This window comes from Haemaphysalis longicornis, unplaced genomic scaffold (genome assembly GCF_048455015.1).
Source record: "Haemaphysalis longicornis isolate Haplotype H1 unplaced genomic scaffold, Haemaphysalis longicornis Haplotype H1 scaffold_9, whole genome shotgun sequence".
Taxonomy (NCBI): Eukaryota; Metazoa; Arthropoda; class Arachnida; order Ixodida; family Ixodidae; genus Haemaphysalis; species Haemaphysalis longicornis.
In genome coordinates, this window is record NW_027526460.1 from 138,317,429 (window position 1) to 138,333,990 (window position 16,562).

A 16,562-nucleotide genomic window follows, 5' to 3' on the forward strand; every position below is an offset into this window, starting at 1 on the left:
CCTCTTACTTGCCGTTCTTTTCAACACAGTTCTTTTGCCGCACAGTCACCCGGGTTCTTCACACTTCTTGTGTGTCGTTCTATGATCCGCTTGCAGGTGTCGAATGGGGGCCTAGTGTGATGACGAAGTCGAGCAGCCTGCTTACTGAACTCGATGGCGACTGGTTGGCGTGCGCCGCATGAGGCCGGTTTTTCTCGCGTGCGTCACGCGCGTCTTGAGAGAAGGAGGAGGGGAAGGAGGCGTGGGAGAGGGTGACTGCCGGACTCGATCGACAACCCCTGGTGGCGTGCGTGCGTGCCGCGACACCGCGTTGTCGCGCAGAATCATGGCCGCTCTAATCGCGGTCCATTCGATGGCAGTAGTTGCGTTGGTTCTTCTGGTTACCTTGTGCTGCGTCCACGGAGCGGAATACCCTGCCCTCAGGTCAGTACCGAAAACTTCCAACCAAGACTCTGGCATGTCAATGCGCGCATGAAAACCACGAATTTTTACTCTCTTGGCATCAGGCAATCACAAAGCTATTCTGATTGTAAATCGTAACGCATTTCCAAGCCGCCCGCAGTTACACGGACTGTACAGTCAATCAACAAGATCGTGTCCTCCGGCTCAGCGTGTCCTAAGACACTCGTGGCTTGTTCGCGCGTCGAGATGTCCTCCTACTTAAATTTGTCCGGAATAGCACATTGTTAACGCGCACATTACCTGGGCGGTTCAACGCGCTGGGAAGGATGTTTTCAAACCGCTGCGTTGCTGCCTAACCTGTCGTACTTCCGCAGTGTGAACAGATGACTATAAAACACGTTGCTTGGCTTCGGACGCAGTGCCAACTACCTTGACTCTTACACAGAATATTAATGGTGCTCTCCAGGAATGTCTGTTGAACCTTATTTCAGTCAGCCTTGTTTTTCTGTACCCTTAGTGACCGCACAATGCAGCCCTTGGTGTTCCTTGACATTTACCAGCACGCGTCAAACTGCACATCGATTTAAAATTTCGATTTTCTGCAATCTCCCTTAGCTGCACTGCCTTCATATGCGCTGTCTTCAAAGGGTGCAAGGTCACCTGAACTGGCTTTTCTTTTAGTCATAACATGGCGTCAGTAAGTTGCAACCGATCGAAACGTACTTATGCGGGCTCGCGCGATTTCAACTTTAATGCTAAATACAAAACGCATGATCTGTCACTATCAGGGTTATAGCCCTAGGCCAATCGTTTCAGTAGCGAGAATCATAGCCACTGCTGCCCGCCTTCTTTTCGTCCTCTACCTATGATTACGGAGTTTTATATCCACGTTTTATAGGTTGCGGAAGTTCAGGATATGAATACATTCTCTAGTGTGTTAGAATTTTTCTGGCCGGAAAGCGGCTATTTTTGTTCATTACCGGGCCAACAATGATCTGCAGTGTTCATCGGGTGACAACTAAAGAAAACTACTCCAGCGTTTGATCAACTGGAAATGGGACATATCGGCATAGGGGATTGACAAAGTGTAGATAGCGCCTGCGCACGTGTTAGGAATTGCCGTTGCCCAGTAAACTCCATGGCGGCCCAGCGTCAGCGTTGCCATAGCGGCGGACCGAGTTGAGCGCCGTCACGTGTGGCCCAGACTTGTTGCTCTTCCCGGCTGTCGCATTGATTTTGTTGCGGCGACGTCGTTCACCTAATTTTCGGCGTTGCGATTGCTTGCTGGTGGCTTGCTACCTCTGCGCCGTAAATTGGTGGACCCGCACATCACCAGCGCCTTTCTCGCTAGATGGCTGAGATACATGTCTGTTCTTGGGTTAACGTAGTCGTCGCTCTGAATGCACCTGTAGAATATATTTGCAACCAACCCCGCTAAACCGCCGGCCTCGTGCTTGTCATGCCCACGGGGTTTTCATAATAGCACTCTTTCTACGAAATTGTTCGGGAGGTTCTAGAAGACGTGTGCGTGCGCCGTTTGGTCCCATGCAAAAGGTTGATACGGCGCAATGCCACGTTAATTCTACAAAATAATCCTCCGATTGAACGATCTCTCTTCGCGGGTTGTACACTCTGGTCGGTTGTAGTCCCAGCAGGTCCTTGGTGCAGCTCTGGCTTATGACATTTACGGAATAATTAGTCTTTGAATAGATTTACATCCACCTATGGTTACACGGCAATCCTAAAATGTCAAATGTGCCAGAACAGTAGTACGAACGAACTAATAAATTCATATCCCATACTGTTTCTGGCGTCCTCGAGGCTGAACTATCCTAATGCGCTGTTTTTTTCTTCTTTTTTTTAATTCACGCAGTTTAGAGGCAGTCGTTTTTCCGCGTAAGAAACCGCTTCAGGTGAACACACTAGCTACCCTTCGTGCCCCACCTATACCTTAATCGGAGCGTTAAAGACAGAAACGTTTCAATGAAACACAAGTACAAGAACGCCCACTCGACAACGTGGGAACACCAAATAAGGTCTCCGAACAATCAGCACATAACTCTGTAGACACACACAAAGCCGGACCTCCAACTAGTCTTCGCACCTTGCTTCCCTATATATCGGTATGCCTAAAGAAAAACACACAAGAGACCCTACTCAGAACGTGGGCCGGTTGAAGGCGATTGCGTCGGCTCGAACGACAGAATCTGCAATGCCTTGGTAGACGAGGGGCAGGAATGCGAATGCCGCAATGACGCCAGAAGCGACCAATCGCCAAAGCTGAGGAAATCCCGGCAGTTGAATTCATTGAATCCATTCCAGATTAGGCCTCCCGCGCGCACGAAGCAAAACGAAAGCCGTGCGATTGTGTGCCTTCAGAGGGAGGTACACCAGGGAATGCGGCCTAGGCAGTAAGCCTTAAGATATTTTCTGTCTTTCTTGTGCCTTATTCGGAATGTAAATTGTTACATCACTAAACTTCATCTCTTTGAGCTCCCTTTTTGTGTTTGACATCAGGTTGAGCCACACTATAGAGGTGAGTGACGTGCATCGAAAAAAATTGCAGCCCTTTTTTGAATTCTGAAGGAGGCCAAAAGAGTAAAATTATCAGTGGGGAATGAAGTGGGTGATAGTGAAACGCGTGCGTTCCCTATAAGCACGCTGACTTACCCTATTTGCACCCGAAGCCGTTTAATAGCGATCAAAGGGCGTACAGTTCATCCAACGTATGCCTGACCGGCTCCAGTCTTGGCGGTCGTTCTTCCTTTCTAGCCGTTGCTTTGGCCTCCCGCGTTGGTTTCTCGGCCTTGCATTTGACGCTTGTGAAACCCTAACGAGCTTGCTCCTGAGCACGATTTACATTTTCTGCGGCCTTCAAGTCGCCTGGCTTACCGTTTGCGCCCCAGGTTATGTGGTACACGCACATAACCTGGGGAGCAACAAACAAACAAACAAGTGCGGCGGACACGTGAGCTCACGCGTTACACAATGGCAGATACGTGGCTTCGAATGAACTTTTCATTTGGTCTTGCACTCGAAGAAAGGCAGAACAATTGCGCGCAGGGAGAACTCTAGTCTTTCGCAGGTTCGCTCGAAGGCACCGTAATCAGAGCAAGCGCCACTAAAATTTTCAAGACAACCGTCTTTCTTGGGCTACTTAAACTCGAAAATTATGGTCTGCTTAGTGTCCGTACCTCCCTTCAGGCGCTCGGCCAAAGGTTCAAAGGATCCTATAGAACGAGACGTTTATACGGGAAAATCAGTTCCAAATTACTAAATCTCGTAGCAAAATACTTCTAAAAATTCTTAAGCAGAAAGGAAGCATTAAGCACGCATTTGCAGCAGAACATAAACGCACGACCAATATTAACACTGTCCTTTTAATAAAAGAATACACACTGACGTAATTTTTTTGCGATAGGAACACGGAAAACGTGTTAGAAACAATATTTTAATAAAAAACAAAACAAAAAGGGTTCGTAATCGAGGCTAGACCTAGTGTCGGCATTCTAAGTCCAACAGTAACGCAAGGTTGCAAGAGATGGCGTGCGAGGCGTACCAACTCGGGAAAATTGAATTCAGCAAACCTCGACCGTGTTTATCGTTGGATGAGCGAGTGGAGAGGGGGAGAGTGTGAGAGGTGGGCAGGGATAGAGGAGAGGCATTTACGTAGCAGAGATGGCAAGTACTATCTCCTTTCAACGACATTTCCAGCGAAGAGAGCAGATATACCCGGCCATTTTTTTCTTTCCATGTAACTAAACATCGATCGAGCGATGTTGACCGGAGATGTGCGGTTTATACCACTGAAACGTGCCTCTTGGCGTCGTTCCAGCCGACAGCGAGAAGCAGCGTCTGTTTCTTTTTTCTTGTTTTGTTTTAGTGCTATTATCTCGCCTCTCCGCGACACCGTTTTCTGTTTTGTATTCATTTTCTCGAAGGGAATGAAATGTCTATTTCTAGCTAAACCAACATTTGTTTTCTATGTTTTGTACTCATAGTTCAACCGTTGTACTGTGCCATGGTGGAGACGCTGTGGTAGCAAAGCTTGCATAGTTATTCTCGCACTTTATGAAGACTCCATCGGGGCCACAGGCTATATGCCTGTGATCGCGAACCTGATTGCAGCACACAAAAAACGCAATGTCACAGTCATTAAAATCACAGGCCCGTAATATTCCTCTCTGTAACCTTCAAGTATTTTCTTACGGGTATTTTTCGTATTTACTCATAGTTTCCATAAAATATGCTGAAGGGTTGCTTTGTGCTAAACAACATTGACATTTACGCGTCCCATGACAAGTTATTCTATTTAATAACGGTCTTGTCAGGATATACTTCGCTTTCATGCACTGTGTTCTGGCACAATGCTGTTTAAAATGGTAAATGGTTGTCCGGAATGTAGAAACGGTTTTTGAAAAGCGATGCCAAATGTGCAACGTCTAAAAGAAGCAAAAAAAAAAACGCACAGGATTCGCCAATACACGTTTGGCACATAAATAAATAAGTTGTTTTTTAACCTGTAGAAGTGTATGGCTGGAGAAGTTGTGAATTGCCAAGCAGCTCGTTCTACAGCCTCCGGGTCCCGTTTCTTCCTCTTGCCGCACTTGTTGCATTGTGCCGACCGACGGTACCCGTGTGATGGGCGGCTGATTGTTCACGATACACCCAACCTCGAGTTGGGCAGGCCCATCACCAAAGCATAAGTGTATGAGGCCATCTCTCACCTCAACACGCGACCTCCACCAGACCCTGACGGTATTACCAATCGCGTAACCACCAACCTTGATGGCTCGTCCGTACAGGTTCTTACCGCCTACATGAACTAGGTGTGGGCCGCGGTAAACCATCTACCCCCGAAGAAAAAACACTAATTAAGCTCATTCCCAAACCTGGGAAGGGTCTAAAGTAAGACAACTTGAGGCATTTTTCAGTGCCCCCTGACCTCGGGAAGCTGATGGAACGCGTGGCTTTGACCCGTCTCAACCGCCACGTGGACACATAAGCTTTTCCCACACATTATGGTGTGTTTCCGGCCCTCATTATCGACGCACGACGTGATGTTACAACTTCAACATCAAGTAATCGACTAGCCGGGCGTGTCCCCACTTGATTCTCAAGTCATAATGGGGCTTGGCTTAACGAAAGCTTTTCACTGTGTGGCACACAGCGAAATCCTCCACAATCTCAGTGACTTAAGTGTGGACAACAAGGCGTATAACTACATCGCTGACTTTCTGTCCCAGAGAACCTCCCGAATATTGGCACAGGGAATCATCTCGCCTTGTCTATCTGGGTAGCCGTGGCACCCCGCAGGGCCCGTCTTATCAGCATGCTATTTACTGCTGTCATGTCATGATTAAATTACGTCTCCTACTCGAACAAATCCCTGGCGATTATCACAACCTCTATGCTGATGATATAACAGTATCGACCACCGGAGGCAGCGACGGAGATACTCAAGACAGTCTGCAAGGGGCTGCCACAATTCAATCGTGGAAAACTACGTCTCCTCACGCGAACTCCCATGTTCACCTCATCAGTCATAGATGCCCTTCAGGCCCCCCACTGTCGGTCGGAGGACGAGAAATGATCCGGATATAAAGGCTCAGCTACACTGCAAACTCATACCTCGAACAGAGTGTAGACAAATTCTCCGTCTGAGCATACAGGCTACGGGGACCAATACGGCCATAATACAGGCCCTGAAAAACACGGCTTCTCCGATTGGCAGGTTAATAGCAAGAATAGCCAACAGGCACCATAGGCTAAAAGAGGGCAACATCCTACGCCTCGCGCGTGCTTTCATTATAAGCAGAATTACCTACGTCACTCTGTGCCTCAATCTCATTACAACAGAGAAAGAAAAGGTAGAGCGTATTATACGCAATCCCATACGGTTGGCAGTGGGCATCCCATGATGATATCTGGATTTTAATGGCGCAAGGCCAGCTAAGGGCAAAGAGCGCCAAACAAAAGTGATTTCATGACAGCGATGTGAAAGTAAAAGTAGAGGGTTTCAGTAAACATACACAAACTAAAACAAGCTAATGAAGATAACTGGTGTAAAGGGCCAGGTTGTCATGATGCATGATAAGAGATGAGATGTAAAAAATTGACATCGGTGAGAAACTTAAAAACAAGCTTGGTGGAAAACATGGGCTCGTCTCCTAGAAAGTACAATGGGTGAAACGGAACGTGTTGTCTGTATAGTTGTGGGAAGTGTTTGCGTCGTGTTGTGTCAAGTGCCTTGCATTGGATGAGTACGTGGATTACGGATAGGCCCTCTCCACACCTGCTGCACATGGGTCTTGGAGATCCAGTGAGCAAGTGCGAGTGTGTTGCATGTGTGTGGCCTATCCGTAACCTTACTAGGGTCACTTCAGTGTGTCTGTTGTGTGAGTCAGTTGTGTATCGTCCCAAGTGTGGCTTTATTACATGTAGCTTGTTGTCTGACTGTTCACTCCAGTGTGTTTGCCATGTTTTACGTAGGTGTTGTCTGATGACTGGCTTCATGTCAGTGTACGGTACTGTTGCTATGTCTAGAGTGTTTCTCAGTGCAGCAGCAGCGGCCATTTCATCAGCAGACTCATTGCCCGCGATGCCAGCGTGGCCTGGAACCCAGCAGATGGTAACATTCAGACCTGACGCATACGCCGACATCAAAGATTTAAAAACCATATTGACAATGTAATTTTTGGAAGACCTTTGGGATGATAATGTACGCACGACGCTTAGTGAATCCGTGAAAATGATGGAGTTAGCGATATTATGTTCATTGATGTGATTTAAAACAAGGAGTATACCATATGCCTCCGCTGTAAAAATGCTAGAATTCACATGCATGGTTTTACAAGAACTAAAATTGGGTCCGTGTGCAGCACAAGACACCGAAATGGATGTTTTTGAAGCATCAGTAAAAAATTCTGTTGCCCCATATTTCGCCTGAAGATACATGAAATGCTGCAAAACGGCAGTTGTGGGCACCGTGTTTTTCTTAAATTGCCTAAACGACAAATCACACAATACAGGACGAAGATGCCATGGGGCTATAGAATCAATGAGAGATGTTGTAAAAGTGTCTAAAAACGACACAGAAAGTTCAGAGGCTTTCTCCCTCGCCCTGAGCGAGAAAGGCACAGAAATAGATGGACGATTTAAAAACAGTTGGGATGTAGATGTATCGTTCATTATAGACTTAATGGGATGGTGAGACATTGATGAAACTTAAAAGCATATAGCAAATCGACATATTCGCGCTGGTACCCCAGACACCATCTGTCACACTCGACGTACAGACTTTGCACGGGGCTAGTCCGGAAAGCACCAGACGCAAGTCGAAAACCCAAGTGCTGCACTGGGTCGAGCATTTTCAAAGCAGTTTCCCTTCCTGAACCATACAAAACACTACCATAGTCTAACCTCGAGCCTACCAGGCTGGTAAACACTCGCAGCAGAAGTTGTTTGTCAGCACCGTACGAGTGATGCGACAAGACCTTTAAACATTCAGTGTTTCAATACATTTTTGTTTTAGCTGTTTGATATGAGGGATAAAGGAAAGTTTTTCATCAAGGACTATACCTAGGAACTTGTGTTCTTTTTTGACCGGTATCGAGACACCATTCAGTTTGATGTCTGGATCTGGCCTGATCTCACGCCTTTTGGAGAACACAACACAAGTGCTCTTGACTGGGATTAGCTTAAAACCGTTCTGATCAGCCCAGCCAGCTAGCTTATTAACACCAAGCTGGACTTGCCGTTCGCAAATTGACATATTACACGACTTAAAAGATATTTGGACATCATCTACATATATTGTACAGGAAATCGTTCGTGGCAACGCCTTTAGAAGTGAGTTCATCTTGACTATGAACAACGTACAACTCAAAACGCCACCTTGAGGTACACCATTTTCCTGCACAAAAACATTTGAAAGGGCAGTACCAACTCTTACACGAAAGGTTCATTCTGCCAGGTAGCTATAAAGAGTGTTAAACATATTGCCCGAAACACCAAATGATTTCAGGTCGCTAAGTATCCCGTATCGCCAAGCGGTGTCGTAGGCTTTCTCAAGATCAAAAAAGACCGTAGCACAAAACTGTTTGTGGACAAAGGCATCCTTTATATACGACTCAAGGGCGACGAGTTGGTCGTTTGTGGATCGCCCCACCCTGAAGCCGGCCTGGCAGCTCTCGAGAAGACCATTGTATTCTAAGAAGTACACGAGTCTCCTGTTAATCATCTTCTCGAGAAGCTTGTACAGGCAGCTGGTGAGGGCGATGGGTCGGTAACTGGCGGGAGAAGACGGGTCCTTACCCTCCTTCAGGAACGCCACTACAATAGCCTCCCTCCAAGATTTCGGAATGTGCCCCGAAAGCCATATGTTGTTGTATAAGTGTAGGAGTGTTTCATGAGTATCTGGGTGTAGGTGTTGTATCATTGTGTATGTAATCTGGTCTGCGCCTGGAGCTGAAGGTTTACATGTGCTCAGGGCAGCCTTCAGCTCATAGAGAGTAAATTTAGAGTTGTAACCAGAATTTGACCTGTTATTATCACGTAAGGACTTCTTTTCACAGGCGGTTTTATGTCTCAGGAAAGTGCTAGTGTAGTGTGCTGAACTGGACACGTGTTGGAAGTGTTGTGCGAGTGTGTTAGCCTGGTCTTCCAGTGTGTCCCCTGTTGTACTAACCAGGGGCAGGCTGTGTGTCTGTTGTCCTTTTAGTTTTCGTATTCGTGTCCAGACTTTGTGTGTATCAGTGTATGAATTGATGGAAGTGAGGAAAGTGCGCCAACTCTCCCTTTTCGCCTCACGACGCACTCGCTTCCCAAAAGCCTTTGCCCGTTTAAAAGAAATGAGGTTATCTGACGTGGGGTACCGGTGAAGGACACCCCACGCCTTGTTCTGGGCCTCCCGCGCCCGCCTGCAGTCCTCGTTCCACCAGGGCCTCCTTGGGCTGCGGGACCCACTGGAGGCCTGGGGAATGGACTTTTCGGCGGCGTCGAGGATGTGCGCCGTGACGAGTTGGGCGGCTTCCTCCACGTGTAGGTGTTTTATGGATGTGTGGTGTAGTTGAGATGTTTGTGTGAATGTGCTCCAGTTTGCTTGTGATTCATTAAACCTTTTATGGGAAGATGGACTGCTCGGGCCTATACCTATATACGTTAATGAAGTGGGGAAATGGTCACTACCATATGGGTCTGTGCCCACACCCCACTCAAGACATGGAAAGAGAACTGCGGAACCAATCGCCAAGTCAAGATGAGAGTATGTATTGTGTCCTAAGTTATGGTATGTAGGCTGTTTTTTGTTGAAGAGGCATGCTCCGGAGGATGTAAGAAACTTCTCTATCAGGCGACCTCGGGCATCCGTTCTGGAGGAGCCCCAAAGAGAGTTGTGCGCATTAAGGTCGCCTGTTAGTATGTATGGTTCGGGCAGCTGGTCGACCAGCGCCTCGAAATCAGAGCTCAGAAGTGCATGATCAGGAGGAATGTAGATGGAGCATACCGTTATCAACCTATTAAATATTATGGTACGGATCGCTACAGCCTCGAGGACAGTGTTTAAAGAGAGAGGGTGGTATGCTAATGATTTCCGGGTCATAATGGCCACACCTCCTGAAGAGTGGGTGCAGCCAACCCTGTCCTTTCTGAATACCATGTACCTATTTGAGAAATTTGTTTGTTTAGAATTGAGGTGGGTTTCCTGCAGACACATGATACTTGGCTGACTGGCATGCAGAATCTCATACACATCGTCAAGATTTTTAAGGAGGCCTCTGCAGTTCCATTGAATGATGTTTTCTGTTCCCATTATTTAAATTTAAGAATGACTGGAGTGTGTGTGTTCGTGTGTGTTCATGTGTCGTCTTTCGGGGCTGTTACTCTTGGATTGGGCTTTTTAGGCCTTTCTACTGGCTTGGCCGTCGGAGGCCGCTCCTTGCGCTGCGTTGCAGGCAGGAACGGCCCGACATCCATTTCGTCGTCGGATGTCCGAGGGTTGCCCGACGGACCGGGCCCCCCGGATTTGGCCCCCCTTCGGGAGCCCTTCGTTTGAGCCGCCACCGCCGCGGGCGTTGGGGACGCCAAAAGTGGCACAGGTGGTGCGGTGGCGGTGGGAGCCGATGCGGGGCCCGTGGTGTCCATCACCTCGGTACCCTCCAACGCATTGGAGGACGGGGAGACAGAGGCGGGAGCGGCACCGGTCCCGACAGAAGTGGTTTGCGCCACAACCGCTGCTGCCTCAGCAAGCGGTGTGGTGCCGGGTTGGGCTGCGTGAGGCAACCCAGGGAGGGGGGGGGCGGGGGCGGGACCAGGTCAGACTCGCTGAACTGGGTCCCTGTGGACACCAGACGCCGCTCCGCCCCCCGGCGAGCCGCGTCGGCGTACCTCCCCAGAGGGAAAGAGGCGAACCTCTTTCTCGCCTCCGGGAAGGTGATGTTCTCAGTTACCTTGATGTTGATTATCTTTTTCTAAAGTTGGAACTTCTCACACTTGCGGGAGTACGCTGCATGCGGCCCGCCGCAGTTCACACAAGACAGGGTATCGGATGGACAATTATCGCTTGGATGATCGTGCGCCGCGCATTTCCCACACGTCGTTCGGCCACGGCAAGAGTTGGTACCATGCCCGAACCGCTGGCACTTAAAACAGCGGCGCGGGTTCGGGATGTACGGACGGATGGAGCAACGGATAAAACCTGCATATATAAGTTGTGGGAGAACGGCGCGGTCAAAGGTCAAGATGATGTGCTTGGTGGGAATCTCCTTGTCGTCTCTACGGATGGTGATGCGTCTCACGGCAGTGACGCCCTGATCCTTCAAGCCGGCAAGGAGATCCGCATCGGTTTCGTTCAGGAGATCTGGCTCTGATATCACACCCTGCGAGCTGTTGAGGCTACGGTGGGGTGTGACCCTGATGTCAAGATCAGCCAGTCTAGTCTGAGCTAGAAGCTTTGTGGACTGCTGCTTGTCATTTACCTCGATGAGGAGTTCACCAGTTCTTGTTTTTTTGGCCTGATATAATTTTCCTATTATGGCTTCAAGATACTTGGCGATCAAGAAGACTGACTGAGATGCAAGAGAGTGGGTTGGATTCAGGGACTCCATGACAAGAAATCCAGAGTAATGATCTGGTTCAGGAAATGTCAAAGATGGCAAGGGGGGAAACGATACTTCGGTGCGGCCCCTTTTAGGGGGCCGATCACGGTTGGGGGGGGGGGGGGGGGGGTTTAGACAATACCATAAAGCATAGTATAAAAGCAGGGAGACGGGGGTACTTTCTCCTTTGACCTTACCCTGGTAGTCAAAGAGGTCCCGGAGCTCCCTGCCTGGTAGACAGGCAGGGAGCCCGTCGGCCGGAGCTTGACCAAGGCTCCGACGGCCACCGTTTACGGCTTCTACCCTTCACCTATAAACACCTCGCCACGGTTGGACACGGCTTATGTTGGGAGCTCGGGGTCCGCGGTGTCGCTGCTCACCGTCACCATGAATACTCAAGGTGCCCCGTGCGGGGAGTGGGCATCCCAGCCTCGACCTCTACCAAACGACTGATAAAGATGGGCATCCACAATGCACTAGATGAACTCTTCGAAGCTGAGCGCACAGCACAGTACAATAGACTAGCCGGAAGCTCCACCCGAAGAGCCATCTTAGATCTTCTGTACATCTACTACGCAGACCAACACGGAACCAAAATTTTGCTCTGCCGCGAGTTACGCGCGCACCTAAGTTTGAAATTTAAAGTTTGAAGTTTATTTATTCAAACAAAAAAGATACATATACAACCTACACAAGAACCCACCAATCTTGTCAAAGAGTCGCAAATAAATAATACTACATTTTTATAACCATCTGGCAGTGTTGTCCCTTTACCAAAAAAAAATCTGCGCCCGGAGCAACATCAAGACAGAAGGCTGGTCCATGGCACTTCAGAAGCAGTACCCCTCCAACTCGGAGGTGCGCCACGTTGACGTGGCGGACTACCCCAGACGACGAGCGGCAATGGCTATTGCAGTAAACCAGGAGGGCAGAATTTCTAGGAAGAATTTCTATAAGTGCAGCCAAGATAATACAAAAGACACCAGTCGTACCCTCACGACACATACGTTTGATATGGACACCAGCGCACTCGTCTCTCCCGGTAAACGAGATGGCACACGAGAGCCCGGGGATGGAGACAGCAGGACGATATGGTAGACAACATGCCTTTATCGATGAGGGTGATGGACTGGCTGGCTTCATATCGAGAAATCACCCAGAATTACAGATTGGGCCGACGCAAAATTCCAGCCGCTCATCGTGCACTTAACAGAAGGCGATCGGTTGGATGGCGTAAAATACAATTGAGCACCTTCCCAGACCCCGCCCTGTGCCGCCGCAACCCTCCAAATACATACACAGATCAGTGCAAGTGGTGCGGCGCCGCAGTCGCCACGCTCTAACACATGGCTTGGTCGTGTCTCAGTAAACCAGAGACACTCCCATCAGGTGTGCGCATTACAAGACGCGAGCAACGGGAAGCAGCGATGCTTAGCTACCGAACCGAAGTCCAAAAAGCAGTCGTCCAGCTGGCGAAAGACGCCGCCTGGGTTCATACGTTCCTGACCGTCCTCTAAAAGAACGAGGACACTGCCGCTCCCAAGCAGTGACTCCGGCTAAGCAGAGACGACAATAAACTTTTTCATCATCAGCAGCAGCAGCTGCACGTGCTCGTGGCGTCGCCTTGACGCTTTCATGTTTCAAATGTTCACGTGGTATTCTTCGGGGAGACCAATGGGGAGGCTTCCACGTTTATGTTGAGCGGCATAAAAATGGGTGTGTCGCGTTCATTCTCTTGGCATGTACGTACTGGTAATGCGCAAGCATTCTTTGCCGAATACACCAAACAGGAAGAGTGTAACGCCTTGTACGTGCCGAAAATTTTATAATTGTAGCGTTAGCAGTTTTAATGGTTTTATTACTGTATGTAGGCATTATTTGTCAAAAAATTGAGTAAATCAAAAGCAACGAAGAAAACACTAGAGATTCACAAAACCGCAGCTGAAACAAACCCGAAAAAATTTGTGAAAACGCACCAACTGTTTATCTGTCCTTGTCGGTCCATTTCGCAAATGCGTAATTAGCAAACTTAACACATTTAATTGTTATAATACGGTATGTATAGTTTTGCTAGAATAAAAAAAATAGGGAGACGCGGCGTAGCAACGTTTACGCATTAGTAGACGATTGTCTGCATTTGTACACTTTTATTTATTTATTTTTTATTCTGGGTCTTGGTGTTTCGACGGGTTCGACCATCTTTGCACTCCCACTTCATCTCTGCACACGGGCACCACAAAAAAATAAAACCGACCAATAAGAGGCAAACAGCATTGCTGCAAAAACAACAACGCGCAGAAAATCACTGCAGAAAAGAGTGATTGCGTCTACTCGCCTGTTCTTTTCTATTTTTTTGCGTTGAGTTGAAGGCACGGATAACAAAATACCCAGTACCTTCAGATTCGATGGCGAAATTCCGTTCCCCTGGGGGTACAAGCGCAGCACTTCCTGTAGGAACCGAGCGCCGCCTACTAATACGTGTGGAACACTCCCTCTACACTTTTGAGCCTTAGTAGCGCAGGGGTAGAATCAGGGGGTTCGAGGCAAACGACCTAGGTTCGACTCGAGCAGTGGGAGATTTTAAATGCAGAGCATTTCTTTAACTCCCGATCTCACCCGGCGTTGTCGGCGTGCCTCGGCGTCCGCAACAGCCGTTCCAGGTGCGCCCTCTCCCCCACTCCTCCTCGCCTGCTCTCCGCTGCTCCTCGCGTGTTCTCTGCATGCTCGGATCGCGTTCAGCAACAGGTGGGGCGAGCATGCGTCGTAGTTTGGCGCGGCAGCAACAACAGTTGTGGCGTGATCGTGACGTAGTCGTGACGTGGTCGTGGCGCGGTCGTGCCGTGATGGGGCGGTTCTCGGCGTTCGCTCTCGCTGTCGATTTCTTTCGAACCAGATAAAATCGGGTATGTTCGGGGCTCCAATCCAGTCATCGCCTGCGCTCTCTTCAGATGCTATCGTCGGAGTCAGCGTTGTACGGGATGGAAAACAACAACCCTACCACCACCATTACAACACCCATCGCCACCGCCACGCGCGTAACGCCGCTAATGCTCTGCATTTACTCGTGCCCCTCTCGCGGGGGCATGTCGGGGTCTTTTTTTTCGTTTGTATAGTGCCGTGATTTTTTTATGTAAAACGTTTTGTTAGCTTAATTCTAAGCATCCTTTTCGTAAATGAGGATCTTTTGTTATCTTTTAAGTTGGTATAGAGGCGTTGGGCGCAGGGACAGACAACCGATCATTGTGAAGTGCATGTCCTCTAGCTCATATGAAAGCGAGCGTATTGCCGCGAACCATACATTGGGTTTGTTTATTTCTGTTTTTCTTTTACCGCCCGGCTGCGCCGGTCTGTGTTATCTCTGCGCCAAGGGAAGCGCGTGTTCCATTCTTTCTTTCTGTGCCGCATGTGTTATCTGTTGTGATAGGGAGAGCATTCCGATCTAACGTGAACAGCCCAGAATAATCTTCTTGGATCTACTATGTTCTCGATGCGAATCGACGTTTCGAGAACCACGCGCGCCAAAAGATAAACAGCCTGCAGTGCGGACGCCGGGGCGCTACCGCAAGAACAACGGAAAAAATTATTGGCTTCGCTGCGTCGCTATAGCGAATGTTTTTCGTCGAGCGCAAAACTACGTCAGACCCCTCTAGCGAAGCACCGAATAATAACCGAAGATGGAGCCCGACCTACCCGACAGTCACCGTACCGCGTCTCTTCACACGAACGGGAAGCCATCCGGACTCAAGTCGACGACATGCTGAGCGATGACATTATACAGCCATCGAAAAGCCCCTGGGCTGCGCCCGTCGTACTCGTAAAGAAAAAAGACGGCACATTAAGGTTTTGCGTTGACTACCGGCGCCTGAACAAAATCACGAAAAAGGACGTGTACCCCCTCCCCCGAATCGACGACGCCCTCGACCACCTCTGCCACGCGAAGTACTTCTCATCGATGGACCTGAAGACCGGCTACTGGCAAATTGAAGTGGACGAGAGAGACCGAGAGAAGACTGCATTTATAACCCCAGACGGCCTATACGAGTTCAAGGTGATGCCGTTTGGGCTGTGCACAGCACCAGCGACGTTTCAAAGAGTCATGGACACTGTGCTAGCTGGCCTTAAGTGGCACACCTGCCTCGTATACCTCGACGACGTAGTGGTATTCGCCCGGACTTTCGACGAACACCTTGCAAGGTTGGAGTCTGTACTCGAGGCCATTCGTACGTCGGGGTTGACGCTGAAGCCTGAAAAGTGCCGTTTCGCATACGGGGAACTCAAGTTCTTGGGCCACGTCGTCAACGCCGCGGGAGTCCTACCTGACCCGGCAAAAACTTCAGCTATCGCGAACTTCCCTAGGCCGAAAGACAAAAAGGGCGTGCGGAGATTTCTCGGGCTGTGCGCATACTACCGGCGCTTCGTCGCAAACTTCGCACGCATTGCAGAGCCACTCACGCGCTTGACGAAAGATAGCACCCCTTTCAGCTGGGAAAACGACCAAGAAAAAGCATTCGGCGAGCTGCAAAAACGCCTGCAAAGCCCGCCCGTGCTCGCTCATTTCGACGGAAATGCCGAAACGGAAATGCATACGGACGCCAGTGATATAGGCTTGGGTGCCGTCCTTGTCCAAAAGCAAAGCGGCTGCGAAAGGGTAATCGCCTATGCTAGCCGTGGTCTGTCGAAGGAGGAGAAAAACTATTCTGCCTCTGAGAAAGAGTGCCTGGCTATTATATGGGCGATTTCAAAATTTCGCCCATACGTGTATGGAAGGCCATTCAAGGTTGTAACAGACCACCATGCGCTGTGTTGGCTCGCCAATTTGAAGGACCCCTCTGGCCGTCTTGGGCGGTGGAGCTTGCGCCTGCAGGAGTTCGACGTTACAGTCGTTTATAAATCCGGCAGGAAACACTCCGACGCCGACTGCCTGTCCCGCGCCCCCGTCGACCCACCACCACAAGACTCTGATGAAGACAGCGCGTTCTTCGGGATCGTGACGGAGAGCGACCTAGCCGCCCAGCAGCGTGCCGACCTCGACTTACGCGTCATAATCGAGTACCTCGAGGGATG

The 16,562-nt window shown here is 49.3% G+C and overlaps 1 protein-coding gene across 2 annotated transcripts in view; it reads left to right on the plus strand.

Moving 5' to 3' along the window:
- The first annotated feature begins 255 nt into the window (after nt 1-255).
- LOC144152962 (mannan-binding lectin serine protease 1-like) overlaps nt 256-16,562 on the plus strand; it is a 138,913-nt gene continuing 122,606 nt past the window's right edge. Inside the window, exon 1 of one of the 2 annotated variants that reach the window (XM_077684562.1) lies at nt 256-423. In XM_077684562.1, the coding sequence (XP_077540688.1) occupies nt 326-423 (98 nt within the window). In that variant the 5' untranslated portion in view covers nt 256-325. The remainder of the gene's footprint in view (nt 424-16,562) is intronic. The other variant, XM_077684563.1, reaches the window with a different exon arrangement.